At 34.3% G+C, this 16203-nt stretch overlaps 1 protein-coding gene across 11 annotated transcripts in view; it reads right to left on the bottom strand.

The window, feature by feature from the left end:
• The window catches only part of NOVA1 (NOVA alternative splicing regulator 1), a 152124-nt gene extending 136852 nt beyond the window's left edge, over nt 1-15272 (bottom strand). For 4 of the 11 annotated variants that reach the window (XM_031935717.1, XM_031935721.1, XM_023227372.3 and 1 more), the window contains exons 1-2: nt 14509-15272; nt 12649-12792 (exon numbers count right to left, since the gene is read on the bottom strand). Coding sequence is in view for 6 of the 11 variants with exons in the window: in XM_023227372.3 (XP_023083140.1) it covers nt 12649-12792; nt 14509-14644 (280 nt within the window). In the remaining 5 variants the exon portion in view is untranslated. Of the gene's footprint in view, nt 1-12648; nt 12793-13131; nt 13332-13805; nt 14316-14508 lie in introns of those variants that run through there. The other 7 variants (XM_031935718.1, XM_031935715.1, XM_031935716.1 and 4 more) reach the window with 4 other exon arrangements.
• Between the last annotated feature and the right edge of the window lie 931 nt (nt 15273-16203).

The raw sequence follows: 16203 nt of genomic DNA, 5'->3' as shown, positions 1-16203 counted from the left end.
ATATGAATTTAAACTTGTGCATTCTGTCATAAAAGAACATTATTTATTGCAGTTTACTTTTTAATGGCTTCACTGCCAAGACTCCATAGAACCTCAAAGTTTTTCCTATGCACTTTTTTCTAAAAATAAAAATATTGTGAACAATTCTCAATTATGTACTTTACTAAACCATTTTTGGCAATACTGAATATGTTAGCATTATTATTCCTTAACAAAATATACATAATTATTATTTACATTTATAAACCTATCAAACTATATATGTTTTCTAATACTCACTAATCTTTACAAACTTCAGATAATAAGTTAATCAGCCAGGCAGATCTTATGTAGGTAATTCCAATAGTAAAAAGATTTTTACAGAAGTTGAAAACAGATTTTGAGTAAAGAGTCCGTCAGACTTATAAGCCCAGCAGCAGGAGACTACATCATAAAAGTAGCAGCCTTCCACTGTAAAATTACTAATCCTAGTAATACAGTACATTAAACATGCCATTTCAGATATATGCCAACCTAAACTGCCACATATGGCATATCTAAGTCATTATCACAGTTTGTGTTTTCATATGCAGAGACATTCTAATTTTTAAACAAGATGTCAAATATACCAGCATAACTCAAAGTGTGATAAAGCTTTGAGGGGAACATACCTTTCCTTAAACAAACAGGTATACACTTCAGAACAATTAGTTTAAAATGCTACTGTAAAGAAACCATGGTTTCAAATTTTCAGTTGAGAAGCTAAAATACAAAATAGAATATCATTTTAAAGGCACAAATAGTAAAATAGTTAAATTCAAATAAATACTATTTTGAAATGATTCAAAATTTCTTCAAAATTTTTCTCAAAAAGAATTGAATTTGACCTGCAAAAAAAAAAAAACCAGTATGCAACACTTAGATTATTTCTCACTTTAAAAACAAATCATCAATTCATACCATAATATAGATATCAATTTTAAAGAAATTGGACTTTTCTTATGCTTCCTTTTTTATATTGAATTCAACCTTGAGTTATACAACTGGTATTACCAAATTATGAATAGCACTTAAATAAAGATTACACAGTGAATATTTTTATTTTAAATCCCCATCTGTCGCTTAATGTCACTTCAGCTGTTCAATTTTTTAATGTTTCTTTACACAAGTAGCCAATAATTGCACAAATCAGTATAAAATGCATGTTAGATTTTTAATCTCATTTTCTAAATGAAAAAACAGTACCATATTTTTCAGTCTTTTAAAAATTCATCTCAATTTGATAAGGGTATTAATAAAGATTCATTCTTATGTGGAATATTTATAAATGATGAAAAATCCTGTTTTATATCAACAGTCAACCAAAATTCAGCAAAAAATTACATAACAGAGAATCCACTAACAAATAAATAGTAAGTTTTAATTTTCACTGACATAGCATAACAATGTTTTGACAATATACCTAACTTTAGTGTTTGAACAGCATTAAATTCACATACACACATTGTATAAATCACTCGTTTATCAAATTAAAAATAAGTATATCTTTTCATATGCCAAGAAAGCAAGAAAGGTCTACATACTGAATGAATTTAAGAAACAAGAAACTTTTTTTCTCGTATATGATCTGAATTGCTATGAATCAAAAGCAAATTGGTTAAAGATTTTCCCTGTATATAGCAAAACATTCTTCATAGACACCTGTCATTCACGAAGTGCCCTCCACCTTTTTTTTCTTCCATACTTGGCACATAACTGCTTAAACACAACTCACGTTTCTTAACATCTCTTTTCTGTATTTCTAGTTGCCCCATCTTTCCCTTTGCCTTTTCCTTTCTAAGTAAATTAGGTCTTTATAAAATCCTATTTCAATTTCCTAAGCAGAAAGTCAGAATCCAATCTAATACTCAACTATACTTTTGGACAACTGGGCAATCCATCCGCCAGACTATAAGTGTCACTATATTTATACAAATGTATACGTTTTAACTACAGTACCACTGTCAGTCATTTTACAGACAGAGCAGATGTAGATTTTAAAAATATTCTTGCTAATGAATATACCCAGGATGAATTTTTTCCGCCAGGTTTTTCTTGTTTTTCACATGCACTAGATTGTCTCCTACCTGTACAGATATCTGTAGTGCCTCCTACCACCACTGCCCCCATACCAACAGCAATGTCCACCTTTTATCCAATCAACACCAAACTACTTTTAGACCCCTGAATATAACAGAATTGCTGCATACCTTTACGTCTATATACGCTTCAAATGACCTTCCACCTTTGTTCAACAAGCAAATTAAAATTCAGTCCCCCAAACCTTGTCAACTTCTTTTTGAAGTCTTCTTTGAAGTCTAACCCCTCCTCCCAAGACCCTGATACTAACAGAGATAATTTCAACTTCTAGATATAATTCTCCATTATACAGTTATCAAACTTATAACCTGGTATCCATCTAAGATTTCAGGGCATTGTACACTTAGTTCTAAACCCAACAAAGCCCACTCATGTTCATAAAACTTAAAATCTGTGACAACGCAGGGCACGGGGAAACAGACAAGTAAAGAAACACTATGATTATTAGGGTTATTTTAACCCACTGTTCTCCACCACTTTTGAAAATATAAATAAAATGTACAAAAATGTGGAAGACTAATCACAAGGCATGAAAGAGTGTATCTATTAAATCTTAGATGTTTCACTGGTTTATTATGATAAAAATCAAACAAAATATTAATACAAGAAAAACACTCTTATTTCATATATCTCTTTAAATTGCATATATTTACAAAGTATGTAAAGATGCCACAATATCCCAGACTCAATAACTTCCCTAAAATTTTGATTTCAAATAAAGTAACATATACTAATACCTTCATATTTAAGTTGGTCAAACTATAAGCAAATAAGTTCCCCTCTACTATACAGCTGGTACTTTTTTCTTTTTTCTTGGCAATTTAGAAAAGTCAATTGTCCAGTTTCTAAATGTAACAATGTAACCACCCCCAACAAAGTCACATGTTAACTTCGCCACTATAGTTGGGAAAGAAGATATTAAAATATATTACAAATAAAATATTTAGTAAGCATTCTTCTAATATGTCACTTTAATTTGATGGTTAGTACTCAAGAAAAATCATGATTGGTCTTTGTTCCTCACTGAACATATGGCCATGTGGCCATAAATAAACTGTAATGTGATATAGCTATAAAATCTTGCAGTATATACACTTTTAATTACTTTATTAATAACTAAATCTTAAACTCATGTTGCTTAAGTTATTTTAAAGGTAGTCTCCATTTCAGAAGTGGCTTTAACATACTCTCCACAATACTGGATTTCTGTTTCTTTCACGCAGGATAGCATGCTAAACAGAACGCAAAATTCCCATCATACTCCACTGTACCTAGCCAATACCTACCGTAACACTCCTATGCATTTCTCATTCATTTAAATTTCTTAAATCATTACTAAAGTAAACTAGAAGTGTAATGAAACACTAAAGATGGACTGCCTTCTATATCCACTGTATTGGTATTACATGAGCACTTCACAGAAGAAATCTCAAACTGTTCATTCAGTCATTCATTCACATATTCATGTAAATTTCCAGTGCCACCTACGGTTAAACAATTGGGCTGTATGTTAAACACACAGCAGGTAAGAAGGATGCCATAAACTCCCCACATCAGTGGACCTTAATCCAATTACTCAATTGATGTGAGTAAAGACTATCACAAATTTTTTTTTTGTTTTAATTTAGCACTGCAGAAGGAAAAGTCTTCAAAATCACACTAAGTACTTTAATGGTTGTATTAGAAAGTAGTTCTTAAGCCTATAACACAATGAAGATAATATCAGAATTCAAATTAACTAAGTAGACCAACTTAATGAAATGAATAGCTAAGAAAGAGAAAACAGTGATGTTTTCAAATTAATAATTACTGGACAATACAACTACATTTCTACTTATGTTGCCTTACAATTAGCCTCATGCTTATTTTTTAATCATGACATTTTATATATTAAAGCAAATGTTATGAATACTCACTCAAATACACTATATTTAAGGGCATTATTATAAAAGTCATAAAAACATGGAAAATACATATATTATTAAAATAATTCTTGAAAACAAAATTTAACTTAGAAAGCCTACTTTTTAAATGAAAGTCAATACTCTAACCAAAAATTAGAATTTAGAAGTATAGCTAAGGAATGGTGAAAGCAAGAAAAAAAAAAGTACAAATGAAGAAAAATAACAACGCTGCAGAAATCTAATCACCCTAAAAACACTGCCACTTTCAAACAGTATAATTAAGGCAAGAGAGAAAATGACCAAGCTACATGTTCCAGGAAATATAACCTATGATATCCTAAATTTCTAAAAGAAATTTGCTAATGACCAAAGAGCACCTTGCCTATGTTCCTTCAGCGTAGCACATGAACTAAAATAATAATAATAATGGCAAAATAACCACGAGGCCATCGTGACAGTTTAAAATATATATATATTCATTTTAAGACTAGGAGAGAGAGGAGGTAAGGACTTATTTCCTCAGAGTCACATCCAAAAGGGAGGGGGAAAAAAAAGTAGAACAAAACAAGAGAATGAAGTACCTACTATAATTGCACCACAAATTCAGAAAACACATTTCAAAGCTACAGGACAATTACTGGCATTAGAGAAACCTTACGTAAATCACTTAATATCTTGGTACCTTGGTTCTCTCAACTGTTAAATCAAAGTTTTAGAAGAGATCATCTGAACTTCATCACTTTGATCTATTTGCACAACTTATTCAAATCCTTTAAATAAAAAGTCTCTCAGCTATTCCTAAGTGTTGTCCTAAATATTTAACAGAGATGCTACAATATAAAAAAAATTAAAACAAAAATCTAAGGAGAAAATAGCAAAACAAAAATCTGAGGAGAAAAAAGCAAAGCAAAACTTCTCAGGGTAAAGCAAAGTATGCCTATACTCCTTGAATAGAGAAAAGATACACTGTAATAATTCTAAGTAATGATTACCAAATTGTTGCCTACACCAGAGTTTATAGGAAGCATCTGATACATATGCACTACTATTGGTTCTATTCTGCCCTTCCCCCCCAGATTAGATCTTAAAATACAGTCTCATTTCAGTCCAGTCTATTTTCTACAGCAGCAAATTACTAACAATTTAAATGAAGACAATCTTCTTTAATATCAGAATGATTTTTTTAGACCTAAGTAAACTGGGAGTAAGCATTTATTGTATCCTAGAAGAAATGCAAGATTTGAAATCTTATTTAATTAACAAACTTCTCTGAAAACTTATACTGTGAGTAAAATTATGGAGCCATGAGAGTATAACTATTCTCAAACATCTTTAAAATGAACTGAAAATTTCTTCCACAGAACTTTGAAAAGTATGCTCAGTTTCACAAGGAAGGTAAAAAAAAAAAACTACTATCTAAAATTTTTAAATTACTGAGTTTGCAATACAGTTTATCAGAAATTAGAAATATATTGAACATCATTATGACATAAACAGGTCTTGAAACAAAAAATAAAAATATAACATTAATTTTCAGTATAACCTATTGAATAAAATTCATTGAAAATTTGACAAAAATGTTTTATTTTCCAGACCAAATAATCTTACCTTAATCATTTTGTTGTTAAAAACCTCAAGACATTAATTTCATTTTTCATCTGTTCCTGCCAACAATGCTATGACAGGCCCTGCAGGAAGCAGTAAAATATCAGTGATGGAGTGCAGATAGTAGGTGTTTTCATGATCAAGATTTGTCATAGAAAAGGATATCCATACAGTGGTGTGAAACTTGGAAAATACTGAAAACATCTCAAAAAGTTTATCAGTGTAAATAATTCTCTTTTTTACCTGTAGTCTTAAAATGTTTATTCTTATTCAATGTCTTATTAAACAAAGTTAAAAATTATAGCAAAAGTAGATATGTGAAATTTTAAAGTATTTTTGTATTGATAAGAATTGATTAAAAATAGTTAATCATGTCAAAAATGAAAAACTTTGATTAGAGAATAAAATAATTTATGTTTTAAAGTATTGGAATGAATCTCTTGACCTCTAGATAGCATAGCTTTAATCTTATTTCTTTTAACTACTATAATTACCAACTATTCATAATTAAAGTAAAAATTATTTTCTTCTCAAGTAGTATCTTCAGTATCAATCAGTTATTACCAATACCGGTAAATATTCCTTCAGGAAAAATACACAGTTTCCAAAAATGTTAGAAAAAAATCTGTGAAAACTCCAAAACTTAATTACTCTTTGGTAAATAACAAATTATATTCAATGGATACCAAAACATTCAGATTAGTAAAGTTAGTAGAAAAGTCAAAGCTATAAAACTGTTTTACAAAGACTTCAAATGGTGTTTACATTCCAAATTATTTTGAGATAATACAGATTTTGCCAGATTTCGTTTAAATGTATTTTTACTTTTGAATATATTGTCTATTTAAGGGCTGATTAATGAACTGGACTGTGATATCTATATTCACTGGGAATACTATTAGAACACACAAGAAACTTGTACATATGTCATAGATGCATACTCAAAGTCAATACTTCAAACAGATTGAGAAATTAAAAACAACAGAAATAAATGACAGACTAATTTTTTGAGATTTTGACTAAATTTCAATTTACTTGTAATTAAATGTGGGAAATATTTCAATAAGACTCATTAAGTTCAAAATCTTAAAAATATTTTTAATATGCTACACCTGTCCTGTTTGTTGGTACACTTCAAACTACTCTGCAAAGTTTACTTGCCAAAGCCATCAATATTCTAAAAAGATACAACTTAAATATTACATTTTTTAACTTCCTATAAAAAATAAATGGTAATCTGAGATAATATTTTTAAAAAAACTACCAAGTACTTCCACTTATTTCCACTCACTCATTGTTTTAAATATGTACTGGTGGAATCGTGAAATGTAAATGCTTCTCACTTAAGGTTATTTTCTTTTTATTTCTATACCTAAAGACCCTATCCTTGTTTTATGTACATTCTAACAGATTCATGAAAAATCAATTTAGTTGAAAATATTTCCATATTAAAGATATGGGAAAGCTGATGCCATATCTTTAAAGAATAAGATGAGGAAAATGGAAACTTCATCAACCCAAGTATCAGAAAGTATTGAAAACCACCACTTCATTCCTTGCGTGTTGCGTTTTATACCATGACACTTCAGTCTCTAAGGGTCAGGATAATTAAGCTCCATAGCAGCTGCAGTGCAATGTGAGATTATACACTGTTGCAGTTCCCACCAGTCCAGTCCAATTACCTGTAGTATTCCAGTACTGAACAAGTGACAACTAACCTCTTCTCTCTAGTCACTTGCTCCCACTGGTCTACTGATAAATGTTAAAACAAACTAACCTCTTTTTGGAAAAGACTGCAAAGCTGAATGCACCTGCTGCAGGCTGCAATGATGAGTCCCAGAGAGATGTTTGTCAGTCAGATCTCTGCAGATGTTGTTTAACTTTATGCTAAAGCTGTATCCAAAGATGGAAATGAGATGGCAATCAAGCACAAATCTCCCACCTTCGTCCCCCCAGTTTTATTTTGAAAAGCAGCACTTACTCAAAAAAGTTGTGTTTTAAAATATAGCTCCGCTAAACTGGACACAACTAAGACTCTATAGTTAAAAATTCTATAGTAAAAAATGTTTATTAGGCGCTGAAATTTAGTTAACAAGTGGCATAATATGTAGTCAATAAATGTAATTTGTGTCATTTAATAATATTTTTTAAAAATTAATTGTCGGAAGCCAGAGCAAAAAAACCCCAAATAATACAACTATAAAATATATAACTTTTTAATTGATGGTTGTCCGTCAGGTTTTTAGTAATATCACATACTCCTTAGCATTTTCAAGACACATAATATTTCCTCTTGCTGTATGAAACATCTTCAATACATAAGTATTGAACTGTATCACCAAATGTGTTCACTATGTTTAAACTATTCCTGAAATCCTTTGGGGAAGCATTTGCAAGACAATGTTGTTAGATATATTTCATTACAATGACACAAATTTTAAATGAGCTATTTTTCCAAAGCCCAGAAAGCATCTAAAAGCAAATTTCAAAGTGACATTGTGTGTATGATTCATGAAAACACCAACACTATAAATTAATGAGGTCTTATAACTTACTATATCAATATCAAAATGATACAAAAAGGAATCAAATAAAATGTACAGCTAAAATTTTTAGTGTTAATTTATCTTTCTAAAAACCCCACAAAACATTTGCATACACAAGATAATAATAAAATTGTATCTTTTGGAAATTGTAATGTCAATATAGATTGTGCTATGCCAGTAATATTCCTTCCTATGTTAAGATTTCGTATTGCTTAAAGTAAGAAAATAAAGTATTAAAAAAATTAAACCAAAATACAGCAATTTTTCAGATACTAATGTTTAAGTAAAGGATTATGTTTCTCCTTCAACTCTAGATATAGAGATAAAACATAAAAGTAACCCTAATAATAGGTAGTGTGTCAAATAAACATTATAACTTTAAGATTCAAGGAAAAACACTTTAGCAACTCTTTGAAGATACTAAAATCAAAGGTAGAACCTAGTGTAATGATAACTATCCTATTAAACCCACCCAACAATGTTGGAAATTACATTGTTTTATTTTCTCTACTCGTTACAGTTCTATTTATCATAAATTTAGCCTTAAAATATATACCAATAAATGCCCAATATTCTTTGCATCTAAGATCAAAGTACAGACTGCAACTTTTAGAAGCTGTAAGAGATTCACATTCATATGCACTACCAATATCAGAATACTCTTCCTTCAATGATGTAAACAGAAATAATGTTTTAAATTTATTATCTCCTCTGATTTGCAAAAAATTATCATAATTATACAATTCTAGTTCTAAAGTTTAATTTGGCCACTATATTTTCCCCTTTTCAAAATAAAAGCAATGTTGGGTCTTTCCTTCCCTATAAAAAATTTCACTTACATTCTGCTTTTTTATGATTTAAAAAAACATATAATGGTTTGTGTTTTTTTAAAAAAGCACCACCCAATTTGGACAGTAAGAAAAATTGAAATATAATGAATGTACAAATAATAAGTTAAAATTTTAAATCAGGAACCATAAAATGAAATATTTTTCATTAAATGTGATCCTAGTTTTATAACCACAAATACTAAAACAGTGTAAAATAGACACAGATTCCAACATTATAATGAAGGATTCTGTTTGACTGATGTAATGAATATCATATAATAGAATAAAAATAAGTATACTATGATATGCTCTAAAATCTAAGAAATGTAAGAAAAAAATTTATTGCATACATCCGTTATCATTTCCAACCAATAATGCACTCAGTAAGTTTTTCGGATTACCTACCTGAGTCATCCATTAAATAATTTCTACAGATAAAAATCAGTATGTTTATTAACAAAACCTAAACATATCCTTATGCCAAATAAAAGAATAAAAATAAACTATCATCATTCTGAAAAGGCATACAATAATATATTCCTCAAACCAAGAAAGCTGTTTTTTACTACAAAGTAACTTGCTATAAACTAATTATAAAAAGATATATAAGTAAATCAAATTGGCTTGCTCTAATCATGTAAGAAAAAAAGGTATATTCCTAAACCACCAGAATTAAGTCAGTACTCTGTAAGATTTGATTTTGAAATAGATAAATGGATTATGTAGTACAGCAAAAATGATCTACTTGTAGATCATTTTATCTGATTGCAGTAATTGAAGAATACATTTTACAATTCCTCATCACACAATTTTCTCAAGTTTGTTATTTAATACATGACATTGAAAAACACAATGCAATATCCAGCTGTACAAATTGTCAAATTAATGTACAAAAATGTTTTCTTCATCTCAACTATAATTTTAAAAATTACTCATAAAGGCAGGGTTGCTTAAGATATTTTCTAAAGAAATAAGAAAAACAAATAAGCATACAAGGAAATTATATTGACTATATTTTTTTAAAGCACCTATTGTTTGAGTTAAAATGTATTAAAATGTCCCCAAAGTGTGTCTGTATTCGGTGTTATACATCCTGAAGAAAGTTTTCGAAAACACACTAGTATTTTAACTAAACCTTACAAACACAATTACATTGTTTAAAAACTTGAGTTATTTGAGAAAATCCATTAGGTTATACAACTAAAGTAGACTTTTCCCCAAATATGCTCTCTTACCAAATAAGAAACAGAAAAGGGCTTCATGAAATAAACACTAGGCATATTTATTCTAGTCGATTATGACAGTCATAAATATACATATATATATAGCTTTAAGAACTTCATATATGTATGAAAGACACAAAAATGGGATTCCAAATGATTTCATTAATCCTATAAGAAATTCTTTATAACTTAGTGATTAGATCACAGTTTAGTTCATCTGAGATGTGCAAGGTAAGTGTCCCTTACGTACATCTGAGTAAGAGAAATTGAAAAGAGCTCAGAGCCTATGTTGAAGAATACCGGGATCTTAAATTATTCTGCAGACTTGTGGTCAAGTGTGAAGAGAAAGACTATTAAAATTAAAGTCTATCTGAAGCAAAGAGATTATCTGTCCAAACAGGTAATAATCTGGTTAAAATTGTATTTTAATACAAACTGTTCAGAATTCTTTAAGCTTCTGATAAACTACAAGGCTTTATTTTATCCTTAAAATTGATCCCACACTGTGTGATTGGTTTCCACCTGTTACCGGCAAAGTATAGCCTTCTTTTATCCGACATTTCAACTCACATTTGATCAGGTTACGTCACTACACACTCGAAATTTTATTCAACGCATTCCAGCTTTCCACTTTTTTCCAACAGATATTCTTGCTCTATACAAATAACATGCCTCAGAACTATAAATAAAATACTCAATTTCAATGTAATAAGCAAAAAATGTACAACTAAGTGGACTAAAAACAAAAGATCTAATTCTCAGTGCACCCTTTCCAACCCACTGAAAATAAACTATATTCAAATGAAAAGGCATTTAATTTACTATTTGGAATATCCTTGATAAACACTAATTTTCTGTAACATCCCTGCACATCTGATACCACCTCATGTATAATGCAAAAAAGCTATTTCATTTTCATCTATTGACAGTGAATTTAATTTACCATTGCACCTCTTTTCCTAGAACTATCACATTATTAATTCTGCAATCAAGCTCTTTTGAGTGCTTTTATTTGTACTAAGGGTTTTCACAATTCCATATTGATTTTTTTTATCATAATATACCTTTTAAATATATGAATGGGAATATGTTAGCAAACTGTCTTAATGCATAAGGGAAGTTTCAGAGACAAGGACAGCCATCTGCAAAACTACACTCACAGGAACCAAACTTTAGAGGAACATCGTGTCTAATATATTACATTTTAGTTTAATAAGTTTAATGTTTACAAAAAATACTACATTTAATTTATAAAACTGAATGATAGTTTCAACTATTCTAAAACCTTCTTATCCAGTATAATGGTCTGTTTCTAACACCAAGTGATTGGCTATGAAAAAGAAGTCCTCCAAATGTTCTGCTTACATTCATGCCAGATGTCTTTGCTGTATTAAAGAACTCTTACTGAATTAGATCACTGAAAGCAAATCAGCTTTTCTTTTCCACCAGGAAGAAAAAAATTAAAGCAGTATTGGTTCCCTCAGCACTGAATTAACGTTTTTGATAGCCATAAAGATAAAATAACCTTTAAAAGAAAATCGCAGAAAGCTAGATTTAAATAAAAGCAAATCAGCTGATAATGTTTTATCTAGGAAATCTACTACTCAATTAGAGACTTTTCTCTTAAACCTAAAATACATATAGTGATTAGCAAAATATAAAAAAGAAAAAGAAAAAGATGGACATGCAGAACTGTTTAACACTTAAGAAGGCATACTTGAAAGTAAAAAACAAAAAATTTATACCACCTAGGAAACTTTCCATATTCCAGTAGGTTACTGTACTACACTAACTGTCAACATATTTAATCAAATTTAGCTCTTAAGTTAACATGAATTCTGAAGCATTATTTTACTTCTTGCATAACAGAATAAATTTCCTTATATCAATTGCATTAAAACTGAAATATTTAAAAAATCTGAGGAGGCAACATTTGTCCTCTTTACTTCACTCCAAGGCCAAGAAACAAAGCAATGAAGCAGAAAGAGGTACATAATGGATTCAGAAGTAAATGGTCCATTCTTTAAGAAGCCTCCCTACCCCCCTCTTCGGAATTCACTCTAAGCTAATTGTCATTACAATGATGTCTGAAAACTTCAGAAGAACCCTATTTCCTGATGCCAGCTGTCCAGGTTTCTATCTTGAAATTTTTGAATTTTTTTGCTAATAAGAATTATTCAGAAATACCCGAATCATCTTGCAATTGGTCTAATTCACATACACAGTACAACAATTATAGGAAAAAGGCATAATCAACAATAGAAATAACCTGAAAATTTTTCCACAACATACTCCAATAAAGCAATACCTAAATAAAGTCTCCAGTATTGTTTAAAAATTCTTTCAAGACAGCATACAACACATGTAGGTCTTTCTTTCCTGTGGGGAGCTCATCAAACAATCTCTTCACCATTGCACCTACCTGGGTAAAAATCTTTGGACTTAGACAGCTTGATGGTGGCTCCAGTTTCTTTTTGCAACTGAACAATTGTCTGTCCTCCCTTCCCAATTATAGATCCAGCAGCATAACTAGGTATGAGAACCTTTAGAAAATACTGGCCGTCTTCTGAAAAATGCAAAGAAATATACTCGGTTAACACAGTATTTCAAACTTTGTATCCCCTCTCCACCCTCAAGAGAGAAAAACAGCAACTAAAGCACTGGGTATATAACTGCAGGAAATACGAAGTTAAACATGTTTTGAGAATGAAAATAAGCCAATTACACTGAAAAACAAATATGTACAAAATGTTTCCCATTTTATAGGATTTATACTTTCAAGCTTGGAATTAAAATGTAAACATATTCTATTATTTTGCAGCACTGTAAAGACTGGTGACTAAATTCCAGTTGTTATTCCAAACATGGAAATCTTCCAATTCTGTCTGTGGCAAAATGAACTGACCCTTTAACAAAACTTCAGAGATTTATAAGATGACAAACCTTCACTTAACACATTGAAAAAGAAGAAAAGCCCAGGACTGTAAATAGTGATGAGCTGTATTTATTTGTCATTAACAGACACATAAGGACTACAATTAGCCATTGCCTATATCCTACTTAAAGTCCGCAAAACAACCATTCTCCTACCAAATAATCCACTCAAACCGTGGGGTGTATTCCAAGTCTTCAATAACTACATAAAATAACTCAGTGTGGTGGACTGGCAAATCTAACTAATCCTAGTGCATTTCTTTAGCAGTTCTTAGTCTACCGTGAGCTCCTTTAAGCTCATTAATTAAAGGACCTTAAGAAGAATTTTGCCAATACTAAAAAGCTTAGGAGTCATTTATATTAAATACTATTAAAAGTGACAAAACAGATAATGTTCCTTTCCCAAAATAATCACAACTTTTAAAACGGAGAGGGAGTCGAAGAACTAGGAAAAATAAAATGAAATGTTTTAGAAAATAAAGCCAACTCCACAAACTTTAATTCCCATCAACTTGATCACGTCTTATACAGGAGACACCCCGGTAAATCCAGCTTTCTTAATGTGAATGAATGTTCCAAATGTTGCGGTGTGCCACTCAAAAGACCCCCATCCGTCTACAATGCATATGCTGGAGATAAATTCACCTCTGCTTCGATGCATTGGGTGCATTGTTAAGATGACTCCAGTGCAAATGAAGAAGCGATATCGGTCCCGTTAAAACTCATCTTCCAAGGAAGCGCAGGATGTTAACTAACAAGTCACCGTTCCAGACACCCCCAACCCCGTATGCACCCCCCTGAAGACAAATCAATGAAATATTTGCACCGACAATCTAAGTGCAGTAAGGGCATGCACTCATCAAGATTTTGCATACTACTTGTGGCCCAAAGCAAGAGGATGGAGAGAGGAAAAACTCTCCGGCGCCCCAATCATTCGCAATCCGCTACCCAAGTGCCATTTATTTATTTATTTTATCAGACTGTTAAACGCAGCGCGCATCTTCGGGCGGCCATCACCTCACTCCGGGGTCATCCTCCTCCTCCTCCTGAATGGACCGTCTTGCCCAGGTCTAGGATATTTACATGGTCAACCTCTGGACCGATTAAATGGAAAGATAGGTCTATTCCGAAAAACTGGTCGCCATTTTGATGAATGATAAACACAGAAATGGAAATGTGTAGGGGATAGCTAGGAGCGGGGCAGGTGCAGGGGAGGGGGCGCGGGGCAGGGGCGCAGGAGCCGCCGGGTTCGGGCTGGAGGTGTCCGGGCCGCGGGAGGGAGGGAGGGAGGACGGCGAGGGGGAGGGAGGCAGGGGCGGGCGGCGGGGGATGGGGAAGCGATACCCACCGCCCGTATTGGTCCTCTTGGTGCTGCCGGCTTCAGGGGGGGCTTCCAGCGGCCTTTTCCGCGAGTCCGGCGGGTCCAGGTCTATGGGAACCCCACTGTGGGTCCCGTTCTGCTGGATGGGAGCTGCCGCCATCATGTTTGCAGTTCCTGCCGCTGCTACCGGGAGAAGGTTCTCCCTTTTGTTTTGGCTTTTTCTTTTCTTTTTCTTTTTTCTTTTTTTTTTTCTTTTTTTTTTCTTTTTTTTTTTTTTTTTTTTTGCGTTTGGGGTTTCTTAAGGTTTTTTTTTTTTAATCGGATCAATATAAATCTCTTTAAGAAAAAAAGCAATGTTGCTGGTTTGTTCTCACTGGGGAGGGGGCAGGGCTGAGGAGCAGCTGCAGTGCAGTGTCGGAAAGGAGACAGGGGAATGGAGGGGGTGTGAGAGACGGAGGGTGAAAGAAGAAGAAGAAAGGAGAGAGGGGGAGAGAGTGGAGAAGGGAGAGGGGCGAGTGAATGAGCGGGAGGAGGGGACCGGGGAGGACGGGCAGAGGGAGTGGGAGAGCGCGAGGGCTGGCGGGGCGCGGGGAGAAGCCGAGGAGGAGGGGAGAGTGAGGGAAAGAGTGAATGAGCAGGAGGAGGGGAAGGAGGTGGATGTCGAGAAAGGAGCGAGCGGCAGAGGAGGGTAGAAGCCGGGAAGGAGCGCGGCGGTCCCCGCGCCGCGCTAGCGCTGCGCTCGCTCCCGCTGCTGGTGTTGCCGCCGCCGCCGCCGCTGCCGGAGCGGTTCTGCCGTTGCCTGGGCTGCTCGGCGCTGCTGCTGCTGCCGCCCGGTCTCGCTCATTATTTCTCCCGCTTGTTGGGGGGGGCTGGCGGGGAGGGAGGGGGGTGGCTGTGAGGGGAGGGTAGAGAGGGGTTGAGTTCGTAGACTCCCACACACTTCGCGCTCGGGTCCCTGCCTCTCAGCAGCGCCGCCGCCTCCCAGCGCCGACGCTTCAGCCGACGGGGCAGCTGGGGGGTGAGGGGGAACACGGCGGGCGGGGGTGAGGGAGTGTGTGTGCGCGGGCGTGTGCGCGCACGAGGGGAGCGCGTGCGCGGTGAGGGCGCGCGCCGGCGGTTGAGGCGGGGGCGGGGGCCGGGGCGCTCCTGTGGGAAGGTAGGGGTGAAAGGTCGCCGGTCCCCGGCAACACGGCTCAGGCAAACGTAAGCGGCTTGTCGCAGAAACCAAGGGGTCCACGAAACACGCTAGGCTAGAAGGCGGGAAGGAGAGATTACTGACAGCCGTTCCAGCCAATAAAATGGAAATGTGAGAAAGGTTCTTCGGGCCCCTTCCCAATCAGGAAGCCTGGGTGATGAGGGGCTGCGAAGGGGCGGGGTGGGATCTTGGTCCGGCTGGTACTGGAGCGGCGACAGTTTTGGCTAGTCTAAGAAGGGCATTCGAGTGACCGTTGACAACGGGTGGGACAGCGTCAGAGCTGGAGGGAGAGCCAGCACTGTATGCTTCCAGGACTTCTAGCTAGGTGAATTAGTTTTTATTTTTAAGAGTTGGGTGAAAGACTAATTAGTTAGCATCTCACTCATTGGCGATTTTCTACGGGATGGTTTCATCCAAAGAGGATTTCATAATCGCACTGTGTGGCACCATTAGGGGACTTAGAGTGTCACTCGCCGCCATAAATCCTTTCGGGAACAAGCCAGGATATAAATAAATAAAGCTAGGTG

Source organism: Piliocolobus tephrosceles, chromosome 6 (genome assembly GCF_002776525.5).
Source record: "Piliocolobus tephrosceles isolate RC106 chromosome 6, ASM277652v3, whole genome shotgun sequence".
Lineage (NCBI taxonomy): Eukaryota > Metazoa > Chordata > Mammalia > Primates > Cercopithecidae > Piliocolobus > Piliocolobus tephrosceles.
The sequence above is the reverse complement of the archived record's forward strand: the minus strand, read 5'-3'. Positions and strand labels throughout refer to the sequence as shown.